The sequence below is a fragment of the Henckelia pumila genome, chromosome 2, assembly GCF_033568475.1.
Source record: "Henckelia pumila isolate YLH828 chromosome 2, ASM3356847v2, whole genome shotgun sequence".
NCBI lineage: Eukaryota > Viridiplantae > Streptophyta > Magnoliopsida > Lamiales > Gesneriaceae > Henckelia > Henckelia pumila.
In genome coordinates, this window is record NC_133121.1 from 8,359,699 (window position 1) to 8,374,042 (window position 14,344).

The window sequence follows — 14,344 nt, forward strand, 5'->3', positions numbered from 1 at the left end:
AAATTAGTAGACCCCATAATATTTTGGTTATTCTATTTTTTATATAAAAAAAATATTTTTACATTTAAAATTTATACAAGTATATAACCAGAAAAAAATATCAAATATCAATTAAGTAGATAATATTTTTTGAACAAACTATATTATTTTTATTATTCTAAATTCTTTTATACAAAATCATATCATTTAAAATATTATCTGTATAAAAAAATGTCTATTACGACTTTGCACTTTTGGATTATTGTCTCTATTTTTTCAAATGAAGTATGCAGTATAGTTATAAGTTTTTTTACTTCTCCCGAGTGCCAAAAAAATCATATGTTACAAATTGGTATAACATTGTATGTTATACCAATCACTTCTTGTCATGTATTTGGTAGAAAAAGAAATTGAATTTTGATGTAATGAGGTAAGAGACACATGTCAAAAGTGATTGATATAACAGATAATTTTACATCAATTTGTTACAAAAGATTTTTTCCCCGCCCGAATTTCTCTCTGTTTTTTTCTTAACTGTACCACTATATCTTTTTTAATCGCATCGTTACTCTTTAGTGTACACTAATATCTAAATATTTAGATTTATATAATAACTTATAAATCACAGTGGTCAAGTAAACTGATTAGACAAACTTCGTGCAACCGGATTGTTCGATAAAGTATAGATAGTTTCACTAACTCAAACACTCAAAAAGTTCAGGACTCTCTCTTTTTACTTCTATCATCCTTCTCACTATGAATTTAATGTAGGAAAAATGAGTTTTTTAGTCCAATAACTTTACTTCCTTTGGGTTTTGGTCCAATAATTTATTAGATGTGGGTTTTGGTACAATAAATTTGCATTTTCAGTGTTTTTTGGTTCAACTACATACGTGTTAGCTTTTTATTGGTCCACATCATCATTTTGGACCAATCAGAAGTTGACACGTATGCAGTTGAATCAATAAACACTGAAAATGCAAAGTTAGTGTACCAAAAACCACATAAAAAAATTTAATGGACCAAAACCAAAACATGGACAAGTTAATGGACCAAAAAACTTATTTTTCCTTTAATGTATATAGATAGACTCATGTATTAGTTTGGACTTCTTCTTGGAACAAAAATGTATTTAATTATAAACAAGAAATTTGACAAATCTTTTCGAAATATATTAAACTTACTTAATTTCCTTATCAATTGGTTCAATTTATTATTTATTATAAAAGCTCCCGAGTCATCGATTCATTGGCATGAAAAAGAACCCTCACCTATAAATATCAACCAATCAACCAATCCTCAAAATTAGCAAATACTTGCTTTAGTCGCTCTAATTAAATTCCGGATTTATTTAAATTATTCCTGATTTATTTAACTAAATAATCTCCGTTTGACCATGATTTGGAAATATAACTTTCTCAATTTTTTTTCCTTTATTTTGTTTTTGCATTTCCTTTGTATTTGAAGGTCCTTTGCAAATTTTTTTTGAAAGAAGGTCATAAATCAAAAAATTTGGTTGACCAAGGTCATTTTTCAAACTATCCCATTAAATTCCCCTCAATTGACACCCCAACTGATATTAATATGCCCGTTTCCTTGTAAGGGAGAATCTCTTACCTTTTTTTTATTATTTTTTAAAAGGTCAAAAATGGTTTCTTGGTGCTACGAGAAATTTATGTTTCGATTATTAGAAAGCTAGAATAATTATTTCTATATTGAAATTAATGGAGAATTTAATTTCTTTGACTTTATGACTCCTCTATGAGCAAAAGGATTATGACCTGATCAAGTTGATTGGTGCAAGCAATAGTATTTAATTTAAAGCTATGTATTGCGTACATGGATTGAATTTTTTTTTATTAGGCTGCGTTTACTTGACTTGATAAACCTAGGATGAGTTGATTAATCTAACGTTATTCCTTGTTTACTTACAAAAAGTTATTTTTTCACAAATCTGAAAGCCCTTCATTCAACCCTCATTTCACGTGATATCGCATCCTTCTTTTATCAAGGTATAACTCATCCTGATCTATTTTTTGTGGGAAAAAATCCACATAAAACCTAATCTACTCTCCCTTGATTTGTTATTTTCATGCTTCTTTATAACTCTATCTTGGATTTTGTTTATGGATATCAATAACATATTATGTTTATTTTCATCTAGTGGATATTCATGCTTCTCATAAAAGTTTTTAATTGTTAAATTAATTTTTATGCAATTTTAAGTTTCAAAATTAATTACAACCTTACTGTATATGGCTAGCAAGTTAGTTTTGTTTCTTTTGTTTTTTATGTTAATTTTGTTTCTTGCATGACATAGTTTATCGTATTATGATGAATGTGATAAATGTTTTGAATTGTATTTGATGTATCATATATCATCTTATAACTTTCCTCACTCATGAGAGGAATATTTATTTTTATTCAATTTATCAATTTTATGTAACTATGAAAAATACATATTTTTATACCCAATAATTTTGTTAAATGAAAATATCTCACATGTGAATCAATAATAATTTAAAATATTCAATAATAATCCAATTCAAATTTTATGAATACAAAAGTAAACTTAAAATTATTTATCATAGGTGGAGGGTAAAAATGTAATTCGTCCTTCAATCATTATTTCAATCTCAAAATTAATAACTCAAAGTAAACATGTTACTGTTTATCCATTAGTATTTCAAATCCTTTAAAGTCATTTTAATATTCTTTGTATGATTTATCCATATATAATCTCATTCCACCAAATAAACGCAGCCTTAATGAATATATATAATATTACACTGCTGCATTTTCATCAACAATCTTTTAACAAACATCTAAACTTCTAACAAAATATTATAAAATGTTGGTGCTTGCGTACTTTCATTTATGAGACCATTCCACGTAGATGGCAGGCAGACTCTAAATATTGGGAAATAAGCTTTGGTTTAATTTGTTTTAAAAATTAATCCAATGGTGAAGAAGTGCGATTTTTACTTATCAATCTCCAAACAACTCGAGATGTTTGGCATACACACGCAAAGATCGATCGTTGAAATTTATAATAGCAAGAGAATAACGAAATCTTTATTTGAAGAAGATCAAAATTTTAATTATTTGTCATAAATGTTAAATAAAAGTAATGGCCGTGCCAAAACTGATCTACAAATAAAAAAATCTATCCATTTTATTTTTCTATCACTATGTTTTTTTTTTTTAAAAAAAATATCTAAAAAATAATAATAATGTAATAAATATAAAAGAACTACAATATATCTTATGATACTTCTCTTTTCAACAAGTGTTGCAAGAAGTCATTCCAAGAATCGATGGGGCCAGGCAAACACCAATGCACACAGTCATTAGCAAATGACTGATTTAGCCCTTGCGAATGCCCGTATTTACTCGGATGCCCATCGGGTCTCAACAGCATGGGCTTCGTGGCATCGAAGAGCCGAAACTTGTTCCCTCCGTTTCTCCTCCCTGCTTTCCGTGCAATTCGAAGCTCCTCCAACTGTATCATATACATCTCCAGGCTGTAATCCTCCAGAGAGGTTTCGTTCCTCCTAAACGGCGCCGTCCGCGCGCAGTCGCCGCCCTTGTCCCACGGCCCGCCCTCGAAATGCGACGGCGCGAACGTCCTCAGGAACGCGACGCCGCCGAAATCGACGGCTTCGTTGATCGCTCGGAGCGCCGTGCGGAAAGCACGGCGGTAGCTGAAGGTGGACTTGAGGTGGGCGACCTGGGTCTCCGGGCAGTAGAGGCAGCCGACGAGTTGGCGGTTGAGGTAGAAGTAGGTGGGGCGGAAGAACCAGTGGCCGGCGGAGATGATGACGTAATCGAAGGAAGCGATTTTGGTGGTCCAGTTGAGATTGAATTGGTCGAGGTGGAGATTGAAAGGGCGCTTTTCGTCGTTGGGATCGGTCTTCTCTGTGTGGACTAGGTACGGTGACCAGAACATGGAGATGTTGAAATCGTGTTCGTTGAATTCGTACCGTTTGTTTTGATCCAACGGGTGTGATAGGTCCACTGCACTTGACGCCTGAAAATTTTGATTCAAACTAACTATTAAAATAATTTTATAAATCAGTTTAACTTCAATTAAATTTTCGAGCAAAAGAATACGAATCCCTGAATATAATAATTCATTAGCAGTGGATGTCGTATGAGCCTATGGGATCGGTCGATGCTACGAACCGTTCGAATCTTTTTGCAGATCAAATCAATGATGATTCGGGTTCGATCTACTGCCCTGAACTTAGTATGGAACGATTTGAGCTTATGTTTGAATAAATGTGCACGCGTTAAATGTTCATCATCGTAACAAAATTCTTTAAATTATAAACGCACATGCACGCCTTAATAATATTTTATGTATTAATACTAAATTAAAACAACAATTATAACTAAAACGGTATATTGATCAACAATATAATAAACAAATAATTTCTTTGAAATTTTATCACTAAATATTTCAACTTTGATATTTACAAAAAATAATATTTCAAACTTTGACCAAAATAGGCTAAGTAGCTAATGTTATTTATTTATTTTTTGAGAAACCAAATTCATTAACTAAAAAAGATTAATCTTTAGTTACAACTTACAAGCTCAGGTGACCAAGTAGGAAAATCACTATGAAGCCATTCGAAATTCAAAACAGACACAAGTACTTTGCGAGCCAAATTTTGTGCAACATCATTAGCCACTATTCTCATATAAGTAGGTAATGATATTTATATATCCATACATAATCAGATAAAAAGCATTATCGCAGTGAAGCTCCGTTAAAGTATATATACACATTTTACTAACAATTTTTTTTCAGATTAATTGATGGATGCTTCATGGAATGTCAAGCGTTAATATCATAATTTTAAGCACATATTATATATAAATTTCACTAAATCCTTCATGTATTTCATCATATAGTTTAGATTATCACATAATGATTTCGATTCTATTTGGACAAATATTTTTTAAAAAAAATTAGTATTTTATAAGTCAAAAAAGCTTAAAAGCATGTCTTTGGGTAAGATTTTGTAAAACACATTTAAACTTTTTTTCCTTCAAATATAATTGTTAAAGAACAATTAAAAAGTTTGTATTTTTGTTTTAAGAATAAAAAACGCAGGTTAAAAGAGAATTTAAATATTTTTATAGAATAGTTGTCTAAAAGTCGTTTTCTTTTTTAACTAGTTATCGAAACACATTTAACTTTAAATTTTTTTATAAATAATTCTTCAAACACGTTTTTCAAACAATTTTATAAAAAATGTCAAAAACAATTTTACAAGTAATTGTCTTACAATTTTCCATTACTTTGTTCCAAAACCAATACATAAATCGATGGCGTGACATTTTAAAATCTCTTATATATGCCCCTAAATCAATCAATTATTTTCTTTAAACAAGCAATGTTACTACCATAAACCAGCCATAAGGTGGCATGCAAGAAACTCATACTTCCATTTTCAATTTACAACACTATAATTAAACAACCATCATTATATATGCAGGTGAGATGATTTAAAACTCTCCCATCGAAGGAAAGATTTTAGCTTGAACAAGTCTTCACCCATGTGATGAAAAAAGAAATGCATGGAAAGATTTGTAGATATTAAATAAATAAATTAAATTATCGAGTCAGTAGAGGAAAAATACACGTACCCTTGACAAAAGGCAAACCAAAGATTGCATGTGATTTCTTGCCACAGAATCACCAACGAAAGCTATGGATTTTCCCCTCACCAGTTCCAGAAACTGAACGGGATCGAATACGGGCAGCTCGCAATCGTCGGGCTTCCACCGCCATTGCAAGAACCCCGTGTCGGGCCGCCCGAATTTCAGGCAATTCTGATGCTCCTGTATCGCATCGCACGTCTCGTTCGTGTAATACGGGCCCTCCGGAGTCGGCTCCCATTCCCCCGTGAACAAGTCGCATTCTTCCTCATCCATCACTTTCGACCGCATCGTTTCGATCCGATCATCGGCCGCCGCCGCCTTTTCATGTCTCTGTACATGAGAAGAATCTCTCCGATGAACAACGTCCCTCTTAGCCCGACGGGCCTTGGTTCTTCTTCCCTTGACATTCCGCCTCCCGACGGAGGCGGAGACATGGCGATGCACGGCCGTGTCATCGACGCCGCCTTCGGTATTCTCATGACACCCCTCCGCCTCGCCGGAACAAGGATGATCGTGATCTATTTCCTCTTCCTTCTCGGGAGGAGTCGAATATTCCAAATGGGACCTCGTTTGTATCGACTCCTCCACCGAATCTCCCAAGGATTCGTATGCTTTGGATTCTTCGGTGAATTTCTTGGAAGAATCCCGGAAGGAGGGGTAATATAGAGGGATTGTGAGGAGTACTGTTAGGGCTATGAGCGGGGCGATCTTTGGAGTTTTTCTTCTTGTTTGTTGGGGTTTCCCTAATGGAAGTTCAGAGACTTGGAGCTTCATTGTAATGCTGAAAGGGAAAAATTCAGAAAAAAAATAAAAATAAAATGGGTGAAGGACAAAAGCTTGAAGAGAAAAGACCAACTCTGCGCAGCTTTCGACAAAAGTGATGGTGAATGAATAATGGCAGGAGAAATGGCTATATATTCTTACATATATAATCGGACAATTTTATTTATTGCGTGCAATGTATTTATGCACGTAAATATGTATGTACATATATGTGTTTGAAGAAAGACATTCGTATATAAAGTAGTATAACGTAAGTATACTCATGTTTATACGTACAAGATTAGCATTCATGTTGGATTTCGAGTTTAATCGATCATAAACTCGTTAGAGTTCATGCTAACATAAGGGTAGTATCCTAATGATAGATTCAATGGTCTAAAATTGATTTGGACATGTGGGTTGATGAAAATATACGGATCTCACATAGCCAAATTAAAATTGGATCATTGGATGTAGTGTAAGTGTATTACCATATTACTTAATATTAACATGCGTCGTTGATGTAGCTCATCTGATATCAAGGTCACATACCAAATATGAGACGAATTCTGAAGTTCGAGATCCAATTGTGACACTCCTTTCTCCCGACTAAAACAAAAAAACAAAATTAACATGTAGAGGGGTCTAATCAGAATTTGAATTTCATAATCGGGGGACAAGAATTTAAGTAATGTATTGTTTAGTAAACATGATGTATTATTTTTATTATTTAAAAAAAAAAAAATACAAAACAATACAAATTCTATATGTAAAATTTGCTGTTGAAGATATTTGACTTGAGCCGAAAATATGTCAAAAATACAACATTCCGTGGAGATGCGGGGTATCGATCCCCGTACCTCTCGCATGCTAAGCGAGCGCTCTACCATCTGAGCTACATCCCCTTTGTTTCAATGCGTCGCAATTTGTTTAATTAACGCATTACCTTTTACCCTAGAACAAATGGATTCCCCGAGGTTCGTCTCCTACGTGAATCCGGATGCCATTGAAGTCTATATGTATCTATATATATCTTGTGATTGAACTAATTACATGAATCGATTTACACACAAATTGGCTGAAATCATGTTATTTGTATATGCATTAAACCAAGGAAGAAGGATGTTTTTTTTTTTAGGAAAACAAACTATATATTCATTAAATCAAGTAGCTATCGGGGGCAGTTCCAAAGGAAAAATGAGGTTCGGTGCGAAAATTAAAATAAGAGTTTCTTACATTAATTTAAAAAGGAAGTTGATAGTTGATACTCCATTTGTGAATAAATTTGCACTTGATTTTATACATGAAGTGAAGTGTAGGTAATAAAAAATGAAATGTAAATATCAACTCTCATTTAAAAAATCAAAGATAATTGAGCTATACAAAATTATCTTCATATTTTGTGAATATAATTATGAAATTATCCAAAAAAACACATTGAACCATCAAAAATACAATTTAAGTGTTAATTTAATTAGAAGCGATTAATTTAATCATTCAAAAGATAAATTAAATAAAAGTCTCAATGTTCAAAATTATTTCAAAATTCGTACTTCAATCCATAAATTTTTAACCACGACATGAAATTAACTATAAGTATTAAAATATAAAATTAAATTAAACGAGTCATAACTCAAATTTTAATGCACATAAAGGCCGAGAAGAAATTGGTCGAACATCAAGCTATAAAACCCAAGGCTAAGAACATCGATGACCAAGGAGAGATGATGAAAAGTGATGGTCGACGACAAACAACACAAACTGAGAGGTGATGAACGAAACGGAGATTGAACATATCAATTTAGATGATATCTTTGTTGTTGACGATGCACAAATATTCTTTGATTTTTTTAATAACTATTATAATATAATAATAATTAATTGAATTACATTAATCCATAATATTTATAATATATATGTATAATAAAAAAAATTTAATAAATTTGGGACCCCACCATTGGGTATAGGCCTTGTCCACCACCGGTAGCTACATCCATCAACTAAGATGGGTAAACACATTCAATCCAAAAAATAGGTTAAGAGTGAGACAAGACAAATTGCGTTAAACAATACGCTACCGTAATCGCACTCGTACTAACATTTCAAATATTATTGAATCTACTAGAACGAAGTAGGTCGGATATGTTATATATAATCAGCCCCTCATGAGACAGAGATTCCGAGGAAGAGTTAATAGCTTTAATCGCATTCGACGAGTCCCAAAAACACCCAAACATGAGGAAAGTCACCTTGCAAAGCAAGCAGCATACCAAAATGAATTTGGCAAACTCAATCTATTTGCTCTTTAAACCCCGCGTCCATATCAAGGCGAAAGTGTCTCGAAAGAGGTTACTTCTACCTAATCTCCCCACAGATTTGATTGTTACATGAATTTGGCAAACTCAATCTATTTGCTCTTTGAAATTCTTTGAGGAAAGAACGTACCCAATTTACCTTAATCGGTTGATCAAAGTGAGGAGGGTTGTGCTTTAATTTACAAAGCTCTTTCCAAATCACTCAAGAGTTCATCACAAATAGTTCAAACTCAGTTGTAGATATGTGATCCTTCATGTATAGTGCACAAATAATAAAGACAGGTTACTGCTCTTCTTCAAACCAAACCAGAAATCTGTAAGTTTCCAAGTATCAAGAACTTTGGAACAAAAGAAAATACAGTGACTAGAGAGATTATTAAGGGAAAAAAAATGAAGGATGTTAATTGCTACATATATAACAACTTCACATCGAACCCTATCATATAATTTATATATATATATATATATATATATATTCAAATGTTTTCGTACGAAATAACAAGTATAAGATTTTATACGTAAAATTGTATTATTTTGAAAATTCTTCTACCCTGGAGAATATGATATTTTTGTTATTTTACGAATCACCTCTACAGAATTGAAACACGTCGCCTAATTATTTCAATATAGCCATTCTAATAATTAAAGATTAAATGCTAACTTTCTCTTCTTCTTCTTTTTTTTTTTTTTTTTTTCCGGGAAAATAATTAAATGCTAACTTTTGGAAGAATCTGAGAATTGGTCAACCGTGTTTAATGTGTGGCCTCAGATTTGAAGTTTAATGATTTTATTGATTGTCGAAATACTTTAGGCATGAGAACTTATATTCTGTATTTTTTTATAATGTGGAAACCCGCGGTCGTTACTTTTTCGTGTGCATTGGTTAAAATTACACGCTAATGCAATAGTCTGCAAACTACGCTAGCCAGATAAACCATACTAGGCAAGCACTGTGTGACAGACTACTCCAAGAAGTTGTTGGTAGGAAGAATTGAATTCCTGACTTCTGGCAAAAAATTCACCTATTCAACCAATTATACTATGTATTTTATTCCAATAAATCTATACTATTAATTAAGGAAGAGAGGTGAATAGTAACTAACTTTTGGTGAGACTTTTTTTTAATATGCCAATAATACCCTTAATTAGTTTTTTTTTGTTTTCTAAATTTTTTATTTACCTTTTTTTACAAATCTTTTTATTTTATAATTTAATTACAAATATTTAGAAAACAAAAATAAATTAAAAAAATAAAATTATGATTGTACGAACACACAACGCGTTCTTCGAGATGCTAGTATATTTTATACTTGAATACATCTATTGTTTATAATCTCAGTCAAAATATATACTTTTAATCTTTCTATCAAATCAGTTTATTTGGTTTTGTTATATATATATATATATATATATATATATATATATATATATAATATATATATATATATTATATATATAAATTTTTTAATATTTAAACCGAACAACCGACTTTCAAATAAAATTCAATTTTTTATTAAATTTGTTTATATTTTCTTAAAAAAATTTAGGAAATAACCAATTTTTATCCGATCTGATTTTATTAATTTTGATGATGTAAAAAATTGTCCAAAATTGTACAACTTCAACTCATTTCGTCTATTTTATTTTTTATATATCAAAACCCAAAAAAAGCCAAATCGAACTAGAATAATTCAACGCGGTCGCTAATATTATGAGTATTTTTATATTGTTGTTAATTTCATTATAATTGTTATTTTTAATTTTAATACGTTCTACTAAACTTACTTAAATCGTCGTCGTCGTTTTTTAATAATAGGAGTATTATGATTAATTTTTTTGCTTATTATTGACATTATTATTTTAGAAAGATTAATTATCTTTTTAAAAGCAGTTTCATATTCCCATATGAAATGCTTTTGTTTTATCTTTATAAATCTTTGCATTTTGACCAACAATGAAACCTTTTCACCTTGACATAAAAAGATTTAGCTATTTATAATAAAATCATATATATTATTTAGACGATCTCAAGGTCATTTTTCTGAGATAAATCTCTTATATAAATTATACTAAAAGTATTACTTATTATTATAAATGAGTTAATCGCCCACAAATGACATTTTACAATCTCCATTAACAGCAGGGGCCAAAATGTCCATTTTCGAAACTTGGGTGGCCCAACTGATATTTTAAAAAACCAGAGGCCCAATTGAATATTACCACGGTTTCACAGACTTCACTACAGATTCCCAAAACATCTGGAAAAACCCTAATAACAAGAAATCAAAATTCGAAAAACATTTCATCAGCCATCGCTCTTCTGAATCGGAAGAGCCCCAGTAGAATCGAAAATTTTTGGAAATTTGTAGCATGAGGAATCAATGGCTCCGACTGCTTCTTCTCCGATGCCAGACTCAATATCCGCCTCACATTTATAGACATTCTCAGGTAAAACCCTCCAATTCATCACTTCTCCCATCGCCTGCACCTTTCTCGAATCTGAATCCCTTCACCGTGTGTCGGTATTTTACATCATCCCCCGAGCTTGCTGTTGAGCCGCCGAAACCTCCCTCCGACCAGACTTTTGTGTTGGCTGATATTTTTGCTAAGCCTGATAAGTCTGCTGAAGAAATTAAGCAGGATTTGGATTCTAATAATGTTATTTTTACGCATGATTTGGTTTTGAGCGCTCTACGGAGTGACCACACGACCCCTGATGTCGCGAGAAGGCTTTTCGATTGGGTTTTGGAGAGTAATAGTGAGAAACTGAGCTCAAAGACATACAATTTAATGTTGAGGATTTTGGGTTCTAATGGGTTTGTGAAGGAATCTTGGGATATGATTAGTCAAATGAAAAAGAAAGGCTACGGTGTGTCGAAAGGCACATTTTTAAGAATTTCTGACAGGTTCGAGGCAGATGGATTGAACGATGATGTTGAGAAATTGAAGGATTTGTATGCTTCTGGTTCGGCAAGCATTAAAATTAAAGATCCTGGAAATGACAATACTGTACACAAGTTTTGTTCCCGGGTTTCTCAGATAATAAAGGGAGAAGTGTGGGACAACGATGTGGAAAAACAGTTGCAGGAGTTGGATGTAGAGTTCTCTAGCGAACTGGTTACGATGGTGTTGCAGAATCGTGAGTTAGAGCTCAATAAAGTTTTGATTTTCTTCAGGTGGGTCGAAGAGAGTGGGTTGTTTAAGCATGATCAAAGTACATATAATGCGATGGCTAGAGTGTTGTGTAGAGAGGATTACATTGAGAAGTTTTGGAAGGTTGTGTATGAAATGAGAGGTGCGGGTTGTGAAATGGAGAGGGAAACTTATTTTATGGTATTGGAGCGGTTTGTGAGGTTGAAAATGATGAAGGATGCCGTAGACTTGTATGAGTTTTCTGTGACTGGTGGGAATAAACCTTCAGTCCAGGATTGCATTTTCCTTTTGAAGAAAATAGTGGTTAGCAAGGAATTAGATATGAATTTGTTTTTGAAAGTTGTGAGGATTTTTAATGAAAGTGGGAATCTCTTCACTGATGCTAACCTAAATTCCATATTAAAGTCTTTAATTAGTGTTGGGAGATTGACAGAGTGGAAAGAAATATTGGAAGCAATGGAGAAGGGTGGTTATCTACCTAGTGTTTCTTCCCAATGTCAGATTGCCTTCAAGCTTGGTAAGGGTGGGAAAAGTAGGGAATCACGGGAATTTATGGATAAATTGGCAGAGGCAGAGGGTGATACGGATGACAGTCGTTGGGTTTCTTTACTTAAAGGATACTGCTTGGCTCGCGATTTGGATGAAGCAACTCATACCTTACGTAAAATGGTCGAGCAACAGGGGGCCTCTTCTGGTTCTGAGCATGGCTTACAATTGTTGGTGGGTACATATTGTCGAAAGAACAGGCCGTTAAGTGCATACAAGTTGGTTTTAGAGATGATTAATGACAAAGGGTTAACTCCTCGGCATACAACATACAAAGAATTGACGAGCACACTGTTACTCAAAAAGCGTTTCAAAGAGGCACTGGATGTGATGGGTATGATGAAGAATCATGGGTACCCACCTTTTTTGGATTCCTTTGTTGCATATCTCTCAAGGATTGGCAATGTTGAAGAAGCTGTCTCGTTTTCACAAGCCCTGACTTCAAAGAGATCTCCATCAGAATCTGTGTATCTTCGTCTATTTAAAGCATATTTAAAAGCTGGACGACAAAATGAAGCTCAGGATTTCCTTGCTAAATGCCCGAGTGACATACGGAATCATGCAGATGTTTTGAGTTTGTTTTGTACCATGAAATCTAGAGATAAAGCCCGGAATTTCGCCAGAGTCCTTTAGGACTCAAAAGATGTCTTACATGTTGTTTCTTGTAGCACTATGTGATGGGGTATTTCCTCGATATGTTTTCGATTCCGTCTCCTCACATTCCAATTTATTAAATTTTGTGGTGGTTTTGAAGCATGCTTAGATCTTGACAGAACAAATTCGGGAACAACACTATATTTTTAAATATAACAAGTGCACTTACATTCAAGTAGATAAATGTGATTATGATTATCGAATGGTAAAAGTTATGATTTCCTTCTGGTCAGTGTTTTTGCGGCAAAAGTGTCGTTAAGTATGAATAATGCTAGAGGTACAACCAATATATCGTACAACGATATTTACAATAATTATGTCGTGATATTTTGCTATTATCTCGTGAGATTTTGATAGGATATCGTGAGATTTTGCATTCAATGTATGGTGAGATTTGATAAATTAAATTTTGTATTGATTTTTTTGTGGTGTAAAAATTGTTGTACAAATTTGATTGTACATGTGACATTACTCCATTAAGTATAGTTGTATTACTTTTGTCAAAAAGTGAACTCGGTTCTGATGTGATCACAGCTTAGCGCATCATAAAAGAGATGCAAGTCTTCCACTGTATTCTTTTTCGAATTCAAAGTTAGCAGAATTCTCGGTATGTTTCAAACAAATTCAGCAAGATCGCAGCTTCCTCGATTTGTCGAACCACAATCGGCACCACCAAGAAGCTTTTATTTTGTGCAAAACAAAGTAAAAATGGTTGAATATCGCATGATTCCCTAGTTTAAAACAAAAATGCTTACGACGAATCAATTTAGCAATAGTAAAAAATCAATCCAAACCATACGGGAAACTCCAAGAAACTCTGAGACCTAGTACTTGAATTATTTCAATAATGGTTGAAACAATCTTTGATTTGGTTGGCCAAAGAAATCAAAGGGATCCCAGCAGAGTGAAGATGCTAAAATCCGTAAATTTTTACGGATAGAATCAATGCAAACGCTAATCTCTGTGCACTAATGACTGTAAATGTTGAGATATCATGCAGATTTTGCTGAAGAACTGGAACTCAAAATCGCCTTCTCGTCCTCTGGCGCAACACAAACTCGGCATCACCGATGGCAAAAACAACCTCCCTATTGTTGTTCCATATTTCCTTCTTTGTCAGCACTACCGATAGCAGATTCTTCAATACAGATTTTGCAGTATCCTTCACAGGGTTCTCATTTTCTTCCATTTGATAGAGAAAGGTATCGTATTCCATTCGAAGTTAGCGCCTTTGAATGTGATGAATCTGCAAGTGTCTTCTT

At 33.2% G+C, this 14,344-nt stretch overlaps 2 protein-coding genes and 1 non-coding gene across 3 annotated transcripts; 1 reads left to right on the plus strand and 2 right to left on the minus strand.

The window, feature by feature from the left end:
• Positions 1–3,127: 3,127 nt before the first annotated feature.
• On the minus strand, positions 3,128–6,461 carry LOC140884283 (protein trichome birefringence-like 19). The gene is made up of 2 exons (XM_073290998.1): positions 5,638–6,461; positions 3,128–4,009 (listed from the first exon to the last, which is right to left on the minus strand). Exons 1-2 carry the CDS (start codon positions 6,424–6,426, stop codon positions 3,245–3,247), a joined length of 1,554 nt encoding a protein of 517 aa, XP_073147099.1. The 5' UTR covers positions 6,427–6,461; the 3' UTR covers positions 3,128–3,244.
• Positions 6,462–7,246: 785 nt separating this feature from the next.
• TRNAA-AGC (transfer RNA alanine (anticodon AGC)) lies at positions 7,247–7,319 on the minus strand. The gene has a single exon. It is a non-coding gene; the product is annotated as a tRNA-Ala (tRNA).
• A 3,675-nt stretch (positions 7,320–10,994) lies between these two features.
• Positions 10,995–13,184, plus strand: LOC140882647 (pentatricopeptide repeat-containing protein At3g02490, mitochondrial-like). The gene has a single exon (XM_073288773.1). The coding sequence runs from the start codon at positions 11,100–11,102 to the stop codon at positions 13,059–13,061; it is 1,962 nt and encodes a 653-aa protein (XP_073144874.1). The 5' UTR covers positions 10,995–11,099; the 3' UTR covers positions 13,062–13,184.
• The last annotated feature ends 1,160 nt before the right edge of the window (positions 13,185–14,344 follow it).

Bases quoted from the DNA above. Each gene is read 5' to 3' on its own strand.
- LOC140884283 (XM_073290998.1), bottom strand. From the start codon at position 6,426: ATGAAGCTCCAAGTCTCTGAACTTCCATTAGGGAAACCCCAACAAACA. The intron at 4,010-5,637 runs GTACGTGTATTT...CAAAATTTTCAG, and splicing joins TGGTTTGCCTTTTGTCAAGG to GCGTCAAGTGCAGTGGACCT.
- LOC140882647 (XM_073288773.1), top strand. From the start codon at position 11,100: ATGAGGAATCAATGGCTCCGACTGCTTCTTCTCCGATGCCAGACTCAA.